At 36.1% G+C, this 17981-nt stretch overlaps 1 protein-coding gene across 2 annotated transcripts in view; it reads left to right on the top strand.

Moving 5' to 3' along the window:
• Positions 1-158: 158 nt before the first annotated feature.
• LOC109102612 (probable E3 ubiquitin-protein ligase RNF144A-A) overlaps positions 159-17981 on the top strand; it is a 35220-nt gene continuing 17397 nt past the window's right edge. Inside the window, exons 1-2 of one of the 2 annotated variants that reach the window (XM_042742621.1) lie at positions 159-316; positions 16639-16789. In XM_042742621.1, coding sequence (XP_042598555.1) covers positions 16655-16789 — 135 coding nt within the window. In that variant the 5' untranslated portion in view covers positions 159-316; positions 16639-16654. Of the gene's footprint in view, positions 317-398; positions 1004-16638; positions 16790-17981 lie in introns of those variants that run through there. The other variant, XM_042742619.1, reaches the window with a different exon arrangement.

Here is a 17981-nt window from a genome sequence, read left to right as displayed (position 1 = left end):
TCAGATTGATACCATCACGTAAGGTAACCTCAACCTCACCTCACAGAAACGGTTAAATATCCCAAAGTCTTTCAAGAGCACCATAATAAATTGTGTTGCACCCAACAGAGAGCGCTAGTGCTACGCCTTCGCTTCAGATACACACACGCGCACGCGCGCGCGCGCGCACACACACACACACACACACACACACACACAGACTCCGCTGTCTATACAGCACAGCACTAGGAAACACTCAGACTAATGGCGTCCTCACAACGCGTCCGACGGACCAGCTGATTCTTATTCTGCCTGCAAAACTACATGAAGACAGAAGGTAACACACCCGTGCAATTACAGATGGCTATGATGAATGTGTCGGGGTTAAACTAAAAGGTTTTTTTATCCACAGTATCCGCCGTATATTACACTATATTGACTTTCAGTAATGCAGTAGAATTTGTGCATCGTTTTAAATCCGAATGCCTATGTCAGCAGGTCAATATTTGTCATAAATCTCGATTTTATTTTATTTTTGGAATACTTTATGATCTACATTAAGCTATAACGGGGAAACTCCACTTTTTTCCTGGATATGCAGCTCTCATGTAGATTTGTTTACTCGATTGATGTCTAAGATGGCTGTTTATTATTATATGTATATAGGTTACTGTCACATTCAGATGGGCTGGCTCTCAAAACCTAGTGTGCTGCCTACCTACAGTAGACAGCGTTTTTGGTCATCATGTCTATCTCACGTGTCTGTAATGCTCAAAAAAAGCTGTCTTTGTTGGCAGCACACTCTGCTTTAGGATCTTGGGAACATGGGACCCTTGGCCCGTCCAGTCAGAAGATGCTAATTTTCATATGAAATGCCCCATTCTGCTGTTTGATAAGTGGATGTGCTCTAGTTCAGGTGCTGGTGTTCTGTAGGGTTCTAGAGGATCGGGTTTGGGTTGCATAGTTCGACAGTAGCTTGTTAGGTTTTGACATAAACCTTGGATGAACACTCCATGGAAAGACAGTAAGTAGCTTTGAGTTAAAGGAATTTTCCATGCTTTTTTTATTGGGATTGTGTAGTATTTGCAAACCCCTCACTAGGTCGTCAAAACTGTGATCTAAGGTACCAGGCTGTAGATCTTCTCAGTGCATCTGTTGACATTTCAAGGTAAAGATTTTGTGTAAGGGTCTAAATTTGCTTTGATAGTTGTTTGGAATGTATTGCAAGAAGGTGAGAGACAACCAAGAATATATGGTTTATAAAACAAACTGATTAATCATATGCAAAAAAAAAGAAAAGGATAATAGCATTCCTTCGTACCATGAGTCTAATTTTCTATATCTTTTTCTGCCCAGCCACATGGCGACTGATCTGTCCTGTACCTGATATGTGAGGTTATTTCAGTTTGAATCCACCCTTCTTTAATTGTTAAAAAGTGTTTAGTTTATTGGATACGACTAATGGATTAATTATGACTGTGGTTTCAGCCCTATAGAAATAAGTTTGCATTTCTACAACCTGGAAGAGAATTTTCAAGCTGTGGGTTCCCTTGGGAATTTCCTGTGGATTTTTATAGCAGATTTAGTAAAATAAGGCCTATGGTTAACATTTACGTTTTGTCCTAGACACATAAATTACGTACAGTCTGTCGTTATAATCATGAATTTTAAAACTGCTGTGTTTTATGTTCTTTTCATGTGGAGTTATAAATATCGTAAGTTCCAAGCACATGAGTGACCGAGGAAAAAGCATATTTAAAAATGTGAAACTTGGAATTCTAGATGAGTGGCCGAGTTGTTACCTTGTAAGTGTAATGTTTTTTTTCTGTGGTCAAGGTAAATTGCGCTGTTTAGAAAAAGGGTTTATCGTAATCGTTATAGTCAGTGTCCAAAAAAAACTCATCACTGTCATCGGTCAACTAGTGGCTGCAAAGGTTTGACAACACATGTTGCTAACTGCCAGTGTTTATCATACTGCAGTCCCTCTGGTATTTACTCAGCACCCAGAATTTATTTAGTAGCCTATACTGGATCAAAAGCATCATTTAGATCAATTCTATGATTCTGTATTCTCTGTTAAAATTTTTCCTGATGTGGTATTAATGGTTTAATTAATTTCAATCATCAAAAAGCATGCTATAGATCAATTGAATAGCTAAAACTTTAATCAATATAATTAAAAAAAGTAAACAATAATATTAAGGTTATTTAAAATAAATTGTATTTCTTCCCTCCACCTAAACTCTTTAATTTTAATTGTTTTATGATTTTATGTAGATTTATTGTGAAAAAAAAAGTTTTTTAACACTTAATTAATAAAAAATAATTTAATCAACCTTTTAAAACGTAATCAAATGAAAACCTACCAATTTCTTCACAACAAAACATTGCATCATTTTGATTTATAAATCTAAAATTCTTGTGACAATCCACAATTCCATCCATATTTTCCACATTGTGGAAGTCATTGGGCTTGTTGATTTATCAGTTTAATGTTTTGGCTATGTGTGTTATTCTTATAATAATCTTAAAACTTTTGTAGACTCATATACTTTACAGAAGGGTTTGTAAATGGGATAACAATAGTCTGTTTATATTAGAGGAGAGTCCTTATCTGATGAGTGTTATCTAGGGTTGGATTTGACTGTGTATTTGAAGCATTAACATCCTACTCTTTGTCCTCCATCTAACATTTTGCATTTTAGCCTTGACTGTAGAACAATTGTCTCCGCTTATATTTATATGAACTTAAACAATAACATTACTGACCTGTGTGCTGCATATGACACGCTTAAAGGGATAGTTCACCCAAAAATAAAAATTTTATGTTTATCTGCTTACCCCCATGGCATCTAAGATATAGGTGACTTTGTTTCTTTAGTAGAACACAAACAAAGATTTTTAACTCAAACCGTTGCAGTCTGTCAGTCATATAATGTAAGTGGATGGGAATCACGGCTTCGAGAGTCAAAAAAACATACACAAACGAAACCAATTTAAACCCCACAGCTCGTGACGATACATTGATGTGTAAAGACATGAAATGATCAGTCTGTGCAAGAAACTGAACAGTGTTTATATAGTTTTTTACCTCTGATTTTCACCGCAATGTCCGAACTGTCCTGAGTGCATTCTCAACAGCCAGCACCTGATGCATAGTCGTCTTCTTTTTGCTTTACGGCGGATCGCACTTATAAGTGCATTACCACCAACCAACCTCTCAAATGGACCATTGACACACTATGTACAATCTCAATTAGGAATGTCAATGGTCCACTTGAGAGATTGTTTTTCTTCCCTATAGTCAAGTTTGATCTCGCGAGTGTCCGTGAGATCACGTGTCACTGTAAAATCGTTCCTACTATCATCAACTGTGTGGTATCGCGGCCTGGTTGAATCATCTAGTTTGTGCGTTCAGAGGATTATAAGGCTAAAAATCGGTTGAACTGTCTTCATGTCTGTGGTCTCCCATGGTTTTAAAATCATTTAAGAAAAGTGTGCGGCCAGCCTAACTTTTCACTCAGCTCCAGGGTGATTCTAGCCGAACATGCACGTCTGTGCCGGCATTTGTGTGAAACACAAGCAGTTTGATGTGAAGTTCAAATTCCATCAGGAATAGTAACATCTGTTCCTAAAGCAATAAGATGTAACGCTTCAATAACAAAGAATGCTGAATAGCTTGACCTGGCTGTATCGATTAATTAATAACTCTTCCTGGTCGTCCCATTTAATCCAACTGACTTGGAAACTCTGACCGCAATTTTGTCTTGAATTTTTACGGGAAATCCATGAAGACATTGACTAGCTTTGCTAATGTGTTCTAACCTATAGGTGCATACTATATTGTTAACCAAAATATGGCACATACATAAAATGCACTAAATTCATTAAAGAGCACTTAAAGCTGTTAAGTTATGGCCAGCAGTTGGAAGCGGGTGAGGTTTGAGATATAAGGACTATTTTGCAATTTCATTATGAGAGAGGCAGTAGGACAACAGACAAGGATTTAACTCAGTATTTTGTTATTGCCATACAGACTAATACATAATGGATGACAATCAACTTTTCCAATCATATAGGCTATTATTTACTTAAAGATTCCAAATTGGTTTCTCTGAATACCTCCTGATTCCCATTTATGTTGCCATTATCACTCAAGATGGTAAGGATTTTTCTGGTAAGGATTTCCTAAATGCAGTCTCTTAATAACATACCATTCTTTCTCTATTAGTCAGTCATCGTTCCTATCAGTCATGTCAAAGCCACATTGTTGTTGCCCACCAGCTGTGGATGAGAAAGAGGTTAACATAAAGCTTTGTAATGCAGGCTGGCTGGCTAACGGCAGAAGGTGACCTCAGCTGGGTTCATATCTGATTGAGTCAGATATTTTGCAGGATAAGTCCCAGTAGCCTCGTGCATAAAAGTTGCATGTGCACAAAACATTTTCAAAATGACGAAGTGAGCATGCCAAGAACACAGGGGTTCATGAAATAAAATAAACACCAAAAGACTCAAACAATTCAAGTTGTCAGTTTGGATCTGTCAGTGTGGTTAGTGAATCTGAATCAACATCTGCAGTTTTTACTTTCGGTAATGTGCGACAACTATAGTTCAAAAACACACATTTGCATTTTTTATAATATCAAATGTGACCCTTGACCACAAAACCAGTCTTGAGTCGCTGGGGTATATTTGTAGCAATAGCCAAAAATACATTGTATGGGTCAAAATTATCGAGTTTTCTTTTATGCCAAAAATCATTAGGATATTAAGTAAATATCATGATCCGTGAAGGTATTTTGTAAATTTCCTACTGTAAATATATTAAAACTTAATTTTTGATTAGTAATATGCATTGCTAAGAACTTCATTTGGACAACTTTAAAGGTTATTTTCTCAATATTTTGATTTTTTGCACCCTCACCCTGTATCTCGGCCAAATATTGTCCTATCATAACAAGCCACACATCAATGGAATACTTATTTATTCAGCTTTCAGATGATGTATAAATCTCAATTTTGAAAAATGTTTTGTGGTCCAGGGTCACAAATATATATGAAAGTAACATTGGTAATTGACTAGGACCTGTTCATTTTGTGTATGATGGTTGGCCATTTGGTGAACAAGCTTGCTGCAAGCTCCCCCTGCCCTGTAGCATCAAGCTTTGCCACATGTGGCTGGTGATAAAATGAGGCATTTGCATGTTAGTAGCTTATTGGTAATGTGTGAACTCATCAGGCATTGAGGGGTGCAAAACCTTGCAGAGTGTTGCCATGTTGTAGTGGTACAGTATGTGCATCACTGCACATCATCATCCAAATTTCAGTACCACCATGATGGTAGATGCAACAATAATTTAGCAACTGTTCACTGCCAAGAAAATGGCACGTTCATACATGATGCAGTGTTTTTGAACCACCAAATTCCACCAGTCATTACTGTTTTTTAATCTCTCAGTTGTGACTTAATGTCTAATATCTACCATTTAAGACTATTTATCATAATTGCAACTTAATAGCTCACAGTTGTGACTTTATGCAGTATCTTAATAATTTTATCTCTCAGTTGCTACTGTATACCCTATAATTAGGAATATATTTCACAAGTGTGATATCCATAATTAAATTTCATAATTGAATTATTTCTCAGTTTCTCATACCTTCATATAATATTACATTATTGCAAGTATTTCTCATAATGGCAACTCTTTTTATCTCATAAGTGTGACTTTCTATCTCATAATGTGTCTGCATTTTTCATTTCTTTAATTGTGGCTATTTCTCATAATTGGTATTATCACACACTTATTGATGGTTCAGATTTCACATTTGTGACTTCATGTCTTGTAATTGCAACTTTTTATCTCATAATGTAACTACTTATCAGAACTGCAATTTTATATCTCACAATTGCTACTTTATAGCTTATAATCCAGACTATATCTCACATTTGTGACTTTTTATCTTACAATGTGACTATATTTCCTATAATGAACTTCATCTGAAAGTTACCTTTCTCAACCACTTTAAAGCAGGAAGATTTTCTCACCATTTTTCAACTGCTTGGTAGCTGCTGTGGCTTGCCGCCACAATTTTACGAATGTAAGTAGAGGTTTGATTGCCTCAGCAAACTAGTGAAACCTGACTCATCTATTGAGCTGCACAGAAAAACACATTTTTAAACAGTATTATGTTTTTTTATATGGCACAGAACATTTTGTTCCTGCTTATGATTTTGTACAATGCTGTTAAAATTATTTTATTTTCAGATAGTCATTTCTGTTTCGGCAAAACTAGGAGATGTCTTGAAGTGTGTGTCTGGAGTGTCTAGCCAAGACAATGCAGTGTTTGCTGATGAAGTGTGTTCCAGTGAGGGTGTTTTCTCTGAAGAAGAGAAGTTTGGGCACGTTCTGACCTCAGCATCTGTGATTCAGAGCTTCTGTGATTCACAACTATTGCATATAGGCGTCACTTCATAACTGTGGAACTTTCTCCAACTAACGGTGGAGAAAAAAAGCATTTGAATGTTGAAAAGACCATTTGTAAATGAAAAGCAAACATTTATCCATGGCTTATGTTTTTTTTTTTTTTTTTTTTTTTTTGCTTAATACTTTACTTTTTCTCACATAAAATTTTTTCTCAATAAATGTAAATCCTTTAAACTTACATTTATTTTAAAGTTTATTTTTTCTTTTAATTAGAATTTTATTTATTTATTTTTTGATTAGCAGTACCTTGAGTGACAACAGATTCATAGATAACCTCAGGCTCTCAGGCTCTGATCTTGTCAATAGAAATAAGTACTCCGCAGCATGCTTGTCATATCCTCTTAATTTTTCAGGCACAAATGATGCGCCACAAGGCTTCTGAGAAGAAAGATGTCTCTTTATATTTTGATTTAGTTTTATTCTGACATAGCTGATGTCTTTTTTGAAATCATTCAAATCCTTGTCTTCACATTACAGTGAGGCTACATTTCTCACTGTTTTAATTCTGCTGTAATCATATTCATCCTTGGAGATAATTGTATGCTTTAATCACTCTGGAAAATGTTTTCCACCATCTGGAGACACTAGTCAGAGTGACCTCAGATCATTAGAGAAATATTCTCCTTATTCTTGAGGATTGACCTTTACAGAGTACATACTCCTGTAACTTTGATCACATTGTCTTTGCTCTCCACGATATTCTTCCTTCAGGCTCTCTGAGAGCTCAATCTACTGTTGTATCACATCCTCTTGATTCTGCTGTCTTCCTGCCAAGTCAGTACTTGTCTGAAATTTTGAAACTGCATTTCTGTGATCAACGGTTCACCATCTTATACTGATGTAGAAACCAGGTCATACCAGGTTAAGTTGGTGTAGTTGGACAATCAATTTTGCCACCAATTTTGAAACCAAGGTCTACCAACTCTGACCAGGTCAACCAAGCATGTCTACCACAGGGGTGTCCAGACCTGTTCTTGGAGAGCCACTATCCTGTGGAGTTTAGCTCCAACTCCAGTTAAATACACCTGAACCAGCTAATCAAGGTCTTCAGACTTCCATGCAGTGGTGTTGGAGCTATGCTCTGCAGGACCTTTGCCCTTTGCCCTACTTTAATATTGTTTGGTTTTTTTTTTTGTTTTTTTTTTGTTTTTTTGACTAGTCAGTATGTTGACTAAATGAGTAGTCAAATAATCTGTGGAATCAAGTTTTGGGTTCACGTGACCTCGATCTGATGTATTTGTAATGGGTTGTTTAGATAAGAAGCTTTCTTGGGGTTTGTGGCAGGACAAAAATGGATATGTACCTGTGGCTCAGTGGTAGAGCATTGCATTAGCAGCGCAAAAAGTCATGGGTTCAATTCCCAGGGAACACTCATTCTGGTAAAATGTGTAGGCTGAATGCACTGTAAGTTGCTTTTGACAAAAGGTCTGCTAAATGCATAAATGTAAATATATATGAAGGGGTGGGCGACTGTGAAAGAAAAATAATGACAAATGTCTTTGAAACAAAAAAACATGATGAATTGTACTGAGAAACTGAAAAAACAATCCTGTCAAAAGTTATACATCAAGTTTTTTAAACAGATTGAATATTTTGGAGGTGAACTTTGGAAGGTGAATTTGAATGATGGAATTTTTAATTATGAAAATGTTTGTGAAATGTTTTGAATTTAAATATTCACAGCTTAAATAAACACCTATGTTAAATTTCAGCCCCTAAAAATGCCAGCCCTAAAAATGCGAGGCATTAAAATGCAAGTTCTGTTAATGCAATGCATTATTTTTTCAGTTTGGGGAAATTCAACATGATTTTTTGTTTTCAAAGACATTTGTCATTATTTTTCTTCCATAGGTGATATAGGCTACTGGTAGACATGATTAACCAGTAGAAATTTGTCAACTATTTTCTCGATTAGGGCTGTCAAATTGCCTGAAAAACTAAATTCGTATTTTGTGCTTAAATATCACAAAATTCGAATTATATTCGAATTTAAAATTCATGATTTGAATAAGAGTAAAGAAAAGCTTTTCTCCTGAGGCCACAAGAGAGCGCATCGAGCATAAGATAACATAACTATCTGTGAAAAAAAGTGCATAGTGTTTAAAATAATGTTTATAAACCAATTATAATTAAGTTGCTTAAACAACTATACAGAACAAAACAGCATCATATATGTATTCATAGTTTAATACAAAGGGCCGAAAGCCAATCACACAGAGAACATTTTAAATTTAAAAACATGAATTGCAGTGGGATGGGGGGAAAAAAACACCATTAAGTCTTGTTTTTTTGTTTTGTTTTTTTTTTTCAAAGTTGAACTTGCATTAATTTTACATGTATTTCTAAACGTGGTTTCTAAACATGTGGCGAGACGTGAGTGTAACGGTAGATGACCCTCTAGAAAATGCGCGAAATATTCGTTCTGTGTGAACGGCTTGGTTTCAGTTATGACGTAAACTAGATCTTCTCCACACTGATGTTCGCTTTCCCCGCAATAACTGTAATCAACAAGGCAGCAGCGCCACATCTAGTAGCTTCAACTGGACAAGATAACAAATACATTATAATGCAATGACACTTACATCGTTATCGCATCTCATGAGCCACCGATAAGGCTGCCTCCTTAACGCAGACCTAAAATTCAAATGCAACTTTTTTTACATTCGAATGTGGATTTTTATTTTAAATTCAACTAATATTTGAAATAAAAAATAAAAAATTGACAGCCCTAGTCTCGATAGTTACATGCGTACTTGATGTTGCCGTGCCACGTGGTCACGAAAATGTCTACACAACTTCTTGAGCATTGCGGTTTAAAAACAAGTGATTTTAAGCCGTTGAAATGCAATCAGCAGCAAAAGAGAACATATTCCGCTATATGTGGTGTGCTGTCTAAGAGACTGTTTGAGTGCTGTCAGAGAAGTGCGCACATGAAGACAGTGCTCATAGAGCGCGTGAGTATTGTTTTTGCCACTTTATAGGCCTTGAATGGTTAAATATACACACTTGTATGTTTTCGAAATGCCCGTCTTTGAAAGTACCCTCATAAACACAGTAATGTAGGTCTTAGGTGAAGGCAAATAGCTGACAAAGAAAACACATGAGTATAAGTGTATTGGATCTGGGCAGCTCTTAAAGTGACAGCAAAAATTTTGCTAAATTCCTGTTGTCTGTCTGTCGTATTACCACGAAATAAAATGACTCATATTGTGATATAAGATTTTGGTCATATCGCCCACCCCTAGACTTCACTAATTGACTAGACAGTTGTTGGATGATTAACTGACCATCTTTACTTGTTTCTATTACTAGGTCAATAGTAGTTAATGGTGGTTCAGTTGATCAACCACCTGAACCACTTTGGGCCAGCTAGAAACTATGTAAAGCCAGCAACTACCTGGACTTAGCCGGATTTGGGCAAAGCAAGTTGTGCTTTTTTCCGAAAGGATACCATCTCTGTAAATGTAGTTGGAAATTAACTGATTTAGTTATATGCTTTGATTAATCTGGAGTTCTCAAAAACACAGCCTTCTTATTGAGACTAGTCTTTTGGAAGTGCTGACTATTAATCTAGTCCATGATGTTCAAGGAAACTTCTTTAGAGAAGAGACCGTTGGTGTCATGAATGACGAAGGCTGGCATTGGCTCATGTTTTCATGCAGGGTTGTTATTGTCACTGAACTACAAAATAACCCTTGATGAATAAAGTGGAGGATGATCGCTTGATGTATCAGTTCAGTAAAGCGGCCTGTTTCAGATTTCAGTTTTGATCTTACTACTGGGAGCTATAGCTAATAATAGCCCCTGGCTGCTCACTGGGAATGTTTCACCTCTGGGATTCCAAAGTTTATAAAGACGGAGCCAAAAATAAAAGAGCACTCAATCGCTTTGGGTGATAAATGTGGGTCATTTGTCAAGGGCAAACAAACAGTGAGGGAAGAGTAACACATGCATGCCTTTATTTCACTTTGACATTACTGCAGCGTTTGTCCACACAGGGTCACGGCCACTCAAGGTTTTTAGCTTTATGCACTAGTTTCTTGTCTTCCATTTAAATCCTGAGTCAAAGTCAAATACATTTGCATGTGCCATGTGACAAATAACCTACTGTTATCATTTTTTTCATCAATCTACATATATATATAAAATACACAAATATGCTGTCTACACTGGGTTCAGTAGTATACATATTGGAAGAGTAAAAAAAAAGTTCACTTATTTTTTTAATGCAGATTCATATCGCATCTGAGGATTTTATGTTTGTTTAGAGCATTTGACTACAGATTGTTTTGTAAATGCTGCACAATGTAATAGAGAGTTTACGAATAAACTTCCGTTTGAGGTAAACATTTTCATAATGCTTTGTCTGTAAACAGTTTATATGGATAATATTTTCAAAGCACCTCAGTTGTTCAGTGTATGATGCCCAGTTTTTCCTCTGTAGCTATTTACAAAGTCGCCAAGTGTTTAGACAGCAAGGCAACTGACACCGTCAAGGCACAGAAAGGTAGTAAGGACATCGTTAAAATGGTCCATGTGACATCAGTGGTTCATCCTTACTTTTACCTTTAATTCTACCTTTTTGGGCTCTCTTTTGCTATGTTTTGTTGCTTTATATGATGGTTTGGTAAGCTCTCGGATTTCATCAAAAATATCTTAATTTGTTTTCAAAAGATAAACGAAGGTCTTATGGATTTGGAACGACATGAGGGTGAGTAATTAATGACAGATTTTTCATTTTTGAAACAGTGAACTCTCCCTTGAAGTGAGACGGTCTCTAAAATTGATCAATTTAAGGCTGTTTTTTTATTTTATTAATTTTTTAACCTACCTTTTCTGTTTAACTTTTATTAAAATCATCTTATTTTCTCACTTTCTAAAATCTGTATAGACATTTGTTGAAAGCTACTTTGGCATTCCCTTTGTAATGTGGCTGTTTAATGAGGTTATAGTTTTTGACAGGAAGCCAGGAATGACCTTTACAGAAAGAGTGACTCAATGCTGACATCCCACCTCTGCGGGTGCACACACAGCTTGCAGTCAGAGATCAGTGCAGCTAGAAGAAAACACACCGGGGCTCCTCCATTCAGGGACATTTCAATATTTTCACATCAAAACCCTTTCAGAATTCAGAATTTCAGAAAGTTTATGGAACTGTTCCTGTCTAAAATGAACACGTAAAGCTCTGATTTGACTGTCATAACATCACATAAAATTTACAAAAATGAAACCGGCCTCAAAAGCTAAAGCTAGGTAATATCTCTGCTCATGTCATTTTAGCCTGTTACCTATGAGATTTCTTTGTTCATTATTTTGCAAGAGCATATAGCATAGAATAAATGAATTAATCTAGGGATTAAAAATTTTCCCGTTGTCATAGAAACTAATAAGTCCAAAGACGTGAACCGTTTCGAGTGGAATCTGACAATTGTCATCTTGTAATTACAGTAATTCCGACATGATGTGAACACAGCATTAGGCCATAATGAACAACATTACTTAATGGAGAAATTGTTTCAGTGACTTATCATTAGTAAATTGGGTTATTGAACATTGGTGCCTTTTATTAAAATGCTGTTTTTTTAGCAATAAATAATTGAACTTTGATAATCAAACCTACTGGGGAAAAAACTTCAAAAATAGAATTTAGTGAATTTAGATGTTCTGAGCAAAACATTTGTTACACGTCATAAATTGTTAGTTTTAGTAAATAGTTAAGCTCACAATATGCTGGATTTTTTTTTTGTTTTTGTGATGCCGATACGTAGGCCTGTTTTTTGGGCATAGCCTAATTTTTCAGTGTAATCATATATTCCCAGTCGGTTCATTCTTCAATATTATAATGTGGGAAAAGCAAAAATTATATCTGTTTTTATCCCAGTCTGGTGTGTTTTTGGCATTCGACTGATTTCCTTTATGCAATTATTGTCTGACGGTTGTTATGAAACCCTACAGTATTACAACACAATGGTTGATTGGGAAATATGACACTTTTATGTTATCACAGTTGTGATAAATGAGGACAAACTGAGCCCATGGGGCAAGTAAATGCTTCTGTTCTTTTCAGTAATGAATAAGTAGAACCCATAAGTCAGATAAAGTTGAGTAAGGGAACATTGTGTTCATGTTTGTGGCGGCTAGGACTGAGATCTATATCTTGAAATATTCAGGCATCTGTACTTCTCAGCTTTCATTGTGAGTATTCCCTCGGAGAATAAATAATGGAGGGGAGACTTAGAGACCAGCACATTTGAGAGATACCACCTTTTGCACCTATTTCATATCTAAACATCTAAAGAAGGAAAAGAACTGTATGGAAGAAGATTAGGTAATAGACTTACTATTTACTAGTATGTTTGTGACCATCTGAGAAACAGCAAATGTCATGGAAATAATACTGTCATCCAAAATACTATAGTTATTGATGCTTGAATATAGATGAATTGTTATAGATGAATAAGACAATTCCTTTAGAACAGTGCTTCCCAAACCTGTCCTGGAGGACTCCCTGCCCTGCACATTTTGTATGTCTCCCTAATCAGACACACCCAGTTTAGTTCTTGCAGTCTCTACTAACGAGCTGATGAGTGGAATCAGGTGTGTTAGATAAGGAAGACATACAAAAGGTGCAGGGCAGGGGGGCCTCCAGGACAGGTTTGGGAAGCACTGCTTTAGAAAGTATAATAATTATTTAATTTATTGTTTTAGAAGTTACCACAGGTTTATGATAGTAACCACAATGTGGTAACTATTATGTACAAAACTATGTATTTTCAAAACCATCGAGTCAATGGGATGTCTAATTTAGAGGAAATTTAGGGAAACCCTGAATAATCAGTCTGGTTTCAGGTTCACCTGAACATGGATGTGTTTACATTGTATATTGTAGGCTCGTTGGTCTAGGGCAGGGTTATTAAAATCTTACCCTCGAGGGCCAGTGCACTGCAGAATTTAGCTCCAACCCTGATCAAACACACCTGAGCATGCTAATCAGTGTCTTCAGGATCATTAGAAAATCACAGGTAGGTGAGTTTGATCAGGGTTGGAGCTAAACCCTGCAGTGCACTGGCCCTCAAGGGTAAGATTTGAATAACGCTGGTCTAGGGGTATGATTCTCGCTTCGGGTGCGAGAGGTCCCGGGTTCAAATCCCGGACGAGCCCCCAATTGTTACATGCTTCCCCTGTCTAGGGTCAGGGGTGGCCGAAACAAGAAAATTTATGAATGAAGCTAGGAAAAAAAAAAAACTTTTTCTACCGGCCACCTGGAGATCTTCTCTCGTGTCCCAGCACTCCACAGAAATCACACAGACTTTCGTCACAGTCTAGAAAATTGATTTAACAAGTTCAAAAAAAAGTACTAAGCACTGAGCAAAATAAAGCTTCAGGAGGGGACCAAGCCAAAACAACAAACATAACAGGTCTAACTTACAAAAGGGGTACTTCCTAAAAAAAACCCAACAAAAGTCTTACCTTACTCCCTTTCTAGCCAAAAACAGGTGAAAACATGGACCTTAAAAGAAATGGCAGCTACAATGTAAATCCAGGAGTCACGAGTAGTAAAGATGTAAATTGTGTCTTGATTTACTAACCCTCGTTTCTTCTCAATCCTGAATGACTTTTTCTTCTCTCCGAAGAATGGAGTCCCAAACAAGTCTAGACCCTATTGACTTTCATTGAATGGATTAAAAAAAACACTGAGACATTTTTAAAATATCTCCTTTTCTTTTTCATAGAGCAAGGAAATGCATTTCATTGATACATGGGTGAGTAAATGATGAATTGTCATTTTTGTGTGAACTATCCCTTAATGTAAGTTGCAACATGACTTTATCTCATAATGTTGTAGATCAAATTGCAGCCCGGACTCATGATAAATGATTGTTCTCTTTGTTAAGTGATCTGATAAGAAACTGAAATGAGGGCATAGGGATGTTCTCTATAAAGGCTGCCTTGTTGTGGAATACTTGTGTTTTTCCTTGTTATTGGTTCGGTGTTGGACAGTGATAATTGCTTTCTGAGTAATGCAGCTTAGTGAACTTTCCCATGCACCACCTTTTCTCACAGAACATTTGTCTCTGCAGGCCTTGATGACTGATGTAGAGGGTGTGTGAACTAGGATGGGGATTGCTTTGGAATTAATGATTCTAGTTCTAAGATTCTTTTAGTACTTTTGAAAAGGCACTGCATTTTATTAGTTTATATATTATATATATATATATATATAATATATATATATATATATATATATATATATATATATTATAATAAAATAACTTTTTTTTTTTGATTCCTTCGCCAAAAATTCCTTGATTCCTAGGCCAAAAATCAGCGTAAATATGTAATTCCCATTTGTTTCATGAGATATCTATCGAGTGAGCTCTTTCCTTCTGTGTGGCTCAGAGGTGGAAGAGGACACCAGAGAGAAAGAGCACCAGAGATGGATGGATGTGAACGATCGAGACAGGTTGAGACAGATTGAAGGGAGGGTGATGTAAGACTTCTGAGCTCGACCAGCAAAATCAGCTTTCTTTAGCATCTCTGTTCTTGAGATACAGGAGGCTGCAGCGGTGCATTATCAAGCCATCAATTCTTCATCCCGTTTAACTTATCAAGCGGAAACAGCCAAGACTTTTTGTGGAGATGATGAATGAGAGCTTAAGAGCTCTTTGACTTCTGTAGCACTAAGGGGATTTTTTTAAATTCTGTGCTTATGCTCTGAGCAAATAACATTTGATTGTCTTATGCAAAACCTCACTTCTCTCAATATGCAACTTACTTAGGTGAGTGCTGAAGAAAAGTATTAAAATTTGCTGTGTAGCATTATCACATAATTTGTGATATGGACATCTATATACCTTACTGTGCAATTTTTGAGTAGAAGTGTACTTTTCATAGAGTTTACCATATAACTGTATAGAATAGCCTAGCAACCACCTAAAACATTATGAACTTTAAAGCAAAACAAGTATTTGAAAGTCAACGTAAATACAAGAATGTGAACTTAACGAATTCGATGAGAGAAAGAACTACAGTCCCACTTTATATTAAGTGGCCTTAACTACTCTACTTACATTTAAATTAATCATTTACAGTGCAATTATTGTGTACATACACTATATGGACAAAATACTGGTGAAAAACTACATTACCCATCAATGTTGAAAATTTATATATATATATATATGTTATATATATATATATATATATAGAGCACTCTATATGCTCTGACAAACAACTAGAATACAACTGTGGCACATTTCCATCAATAAAAAAAAATAAAAATCTTTATCAGAACAAATTTCAAGCAGTATCATAGAACTGTGCCATAAACAGGACCTGCTTAACCTGGTGTTACAGAAAGAGCTTTACGCTAACTAGCACAAACCTTAACCACTACACCACTCTGTACAGCACTGAGTGCAATGTTTAAAAGCATCCTGAGTGATTCTCAGCACAAGATACCTGACATCCTGCCACAAGTGCAGAACAGCACCTGCCTTAAATACACGTACCGCCACCGGCAGAAGCGTATCTGCCTCGTTCCCATTCCCCGTTGCCTAGCAGCCAAGGCAGAGTGTTGATGTTCTCACAGGCACTTCCTGTAAACACTTAAGACACGAGTCTGTCTGTGCAAAACAGCCCACTTCAGCGTGAGAAAATGGAAGTGTCTCATAATCGAGACTTCCAAAAATATCCCTCTCTGAAAAACTGTAAAAAGGAGAGACGTAGGCAGAGAGTTTTTCTCTCTCCTGACCTTCTCATTTATGGAGTACCACACAGTGAAGTCATCTTTCATTCAGCAGCAGCAGAAGAGAAATTGCACCGTCTATCTGGCCCGACTTCTCATTCCATTACAGTCAGACTAGACTCAGAAAAGCACTTTGTGGCCAGACCTTCAGTTATATAATATAAATGGGGGTAAATGCATTTGACCCTTTCAGCACTGCATCTGTTAGACCTTTTCTAAACGAAATGTGGCTAATTTAATGTGAATTTAGAGGGTTGGTGTTTGTGATGCTGCGGATATTAGTGCTGGGCATCACAAAAGCACTTATCGTAGCTGCAGCAGCAGTAGGCACTTCAGATTGACAGCGGTTAAAAGCTTTGCGCTGGTTGTATAGGTGTATTAAAGTGTGTGGGCCTTCACTAATAGCAGCCATTGTGTTTTCAGCCCTGCGGCAGGCATCATGACCACAGCTAGGTACCGACCCACCTGGGATTTGGCCCTGGACCCACTGGTGTCCTGTAAGCTGTGTCTTGGAGAGTTTCCCTTGGAGCAAATGACCACCATCACCCAGTGCCAATGCGTCTTCTGCACCCTGGTGAGTAGCATCTAAACATGATTGAAAGTAAAATAAATATTATATGATAATTATTATGAATTAACAATTATTTTGAATTTTAGCTTATCAAAGCAAAGTAAAATAAATGCAAGTTATTTAAAAAAGTTGCATGCATATATATATATATATATGTGTGTGTGTAATATATAATATATATATATATATATATATATATATATATATTATATATATATATATATATATATATATATATATATATATATATATATATATATATATATATATATATATATATACACACACACATATACATATACATATACATATACATACATATATATATATATATATATATATATATATAATATGTGTGAAGAATGAAGATTAATTCTCTAGTTTTATTTCATTTTTGATTGCTGTCTTAGGAACAGAACGTCTAAAAATAAATCAGTGGAATTCTTACATAAGCTTCAGACATTTTGAAACATGTCTATATTTACACACAGAGTTCACAGCTATAGACATATTCTCTACAGGCCGACGGAATTGTTTTTTTTGTTTCAGAAATGTGATTCACAGTCCAGTAATAAACATTTGAGTCTTCTTCAACCCTCAGAGGTTTTCTGATCTGAGACCAGTTTTATTTATGTCTTGAAGTTGCAAGCAACATTTGGGGAAAGGAAGCTTCTAGAGTAGGGTAAAGGGAAAACATCTCCTCATCTGATTCTAAGAGGCCTTGTCTTCGTTGAGCTCACTTGAAACAAAACTGCCTTTGTGTCAAGAGAAGCATGTTTATGGAAACAACTCCCTCAGAATTTCCCTTACCAAACATTCCTGAAGCTCAGATCCATTTAGTTTGTTGGTCTGTTCAGAACAAAATGTTATTTATCTGATATTTAGTATTTTATTTTACTTTATTTTACTCTCTTTCTTTCTTTCTTTCTTTCTTTCTTTCTTTCTTAGAGAAAGAGTGGGAGAGGGGAAAATATGACATGAATATTTCTCCTGAAGCATAAAATAAATAATAAAATAATTGTTTTTCAAAGCCTATTAAAGCAGTCAGATCACAAATTGCTAACATCGGAGGATAATTAGTCTTGGACAAGTGACTGCGTCTTCATTAAATTGATGTTACACAGCGTAATTGTTTTAAGGAAGTTAACAGTTCATTACAAGTGGTTAAGTGGTTCTGTACTCACTCTCACAGACA

Source organism: Cyprinus carpio, chromosome B17, assembly GCF_018340385.1.
Source record: "Cyprinus carpio isolate SPL01 chromosome B17, ASM1834038v1, whole genome shotgun sequence".
NCBI classification, from domain to species: domain Eukaryota; kingdom Metazoa; phylum Chordata; class Actinopteri; order Cypriniformes; family Cyprinidae; genus Cyprinus; species Cyprinus carpio.
Note: the sequence above shows the minus strand (reverse complement) of the source record. Positions and strands in the feature narration are given on the sequence as shown.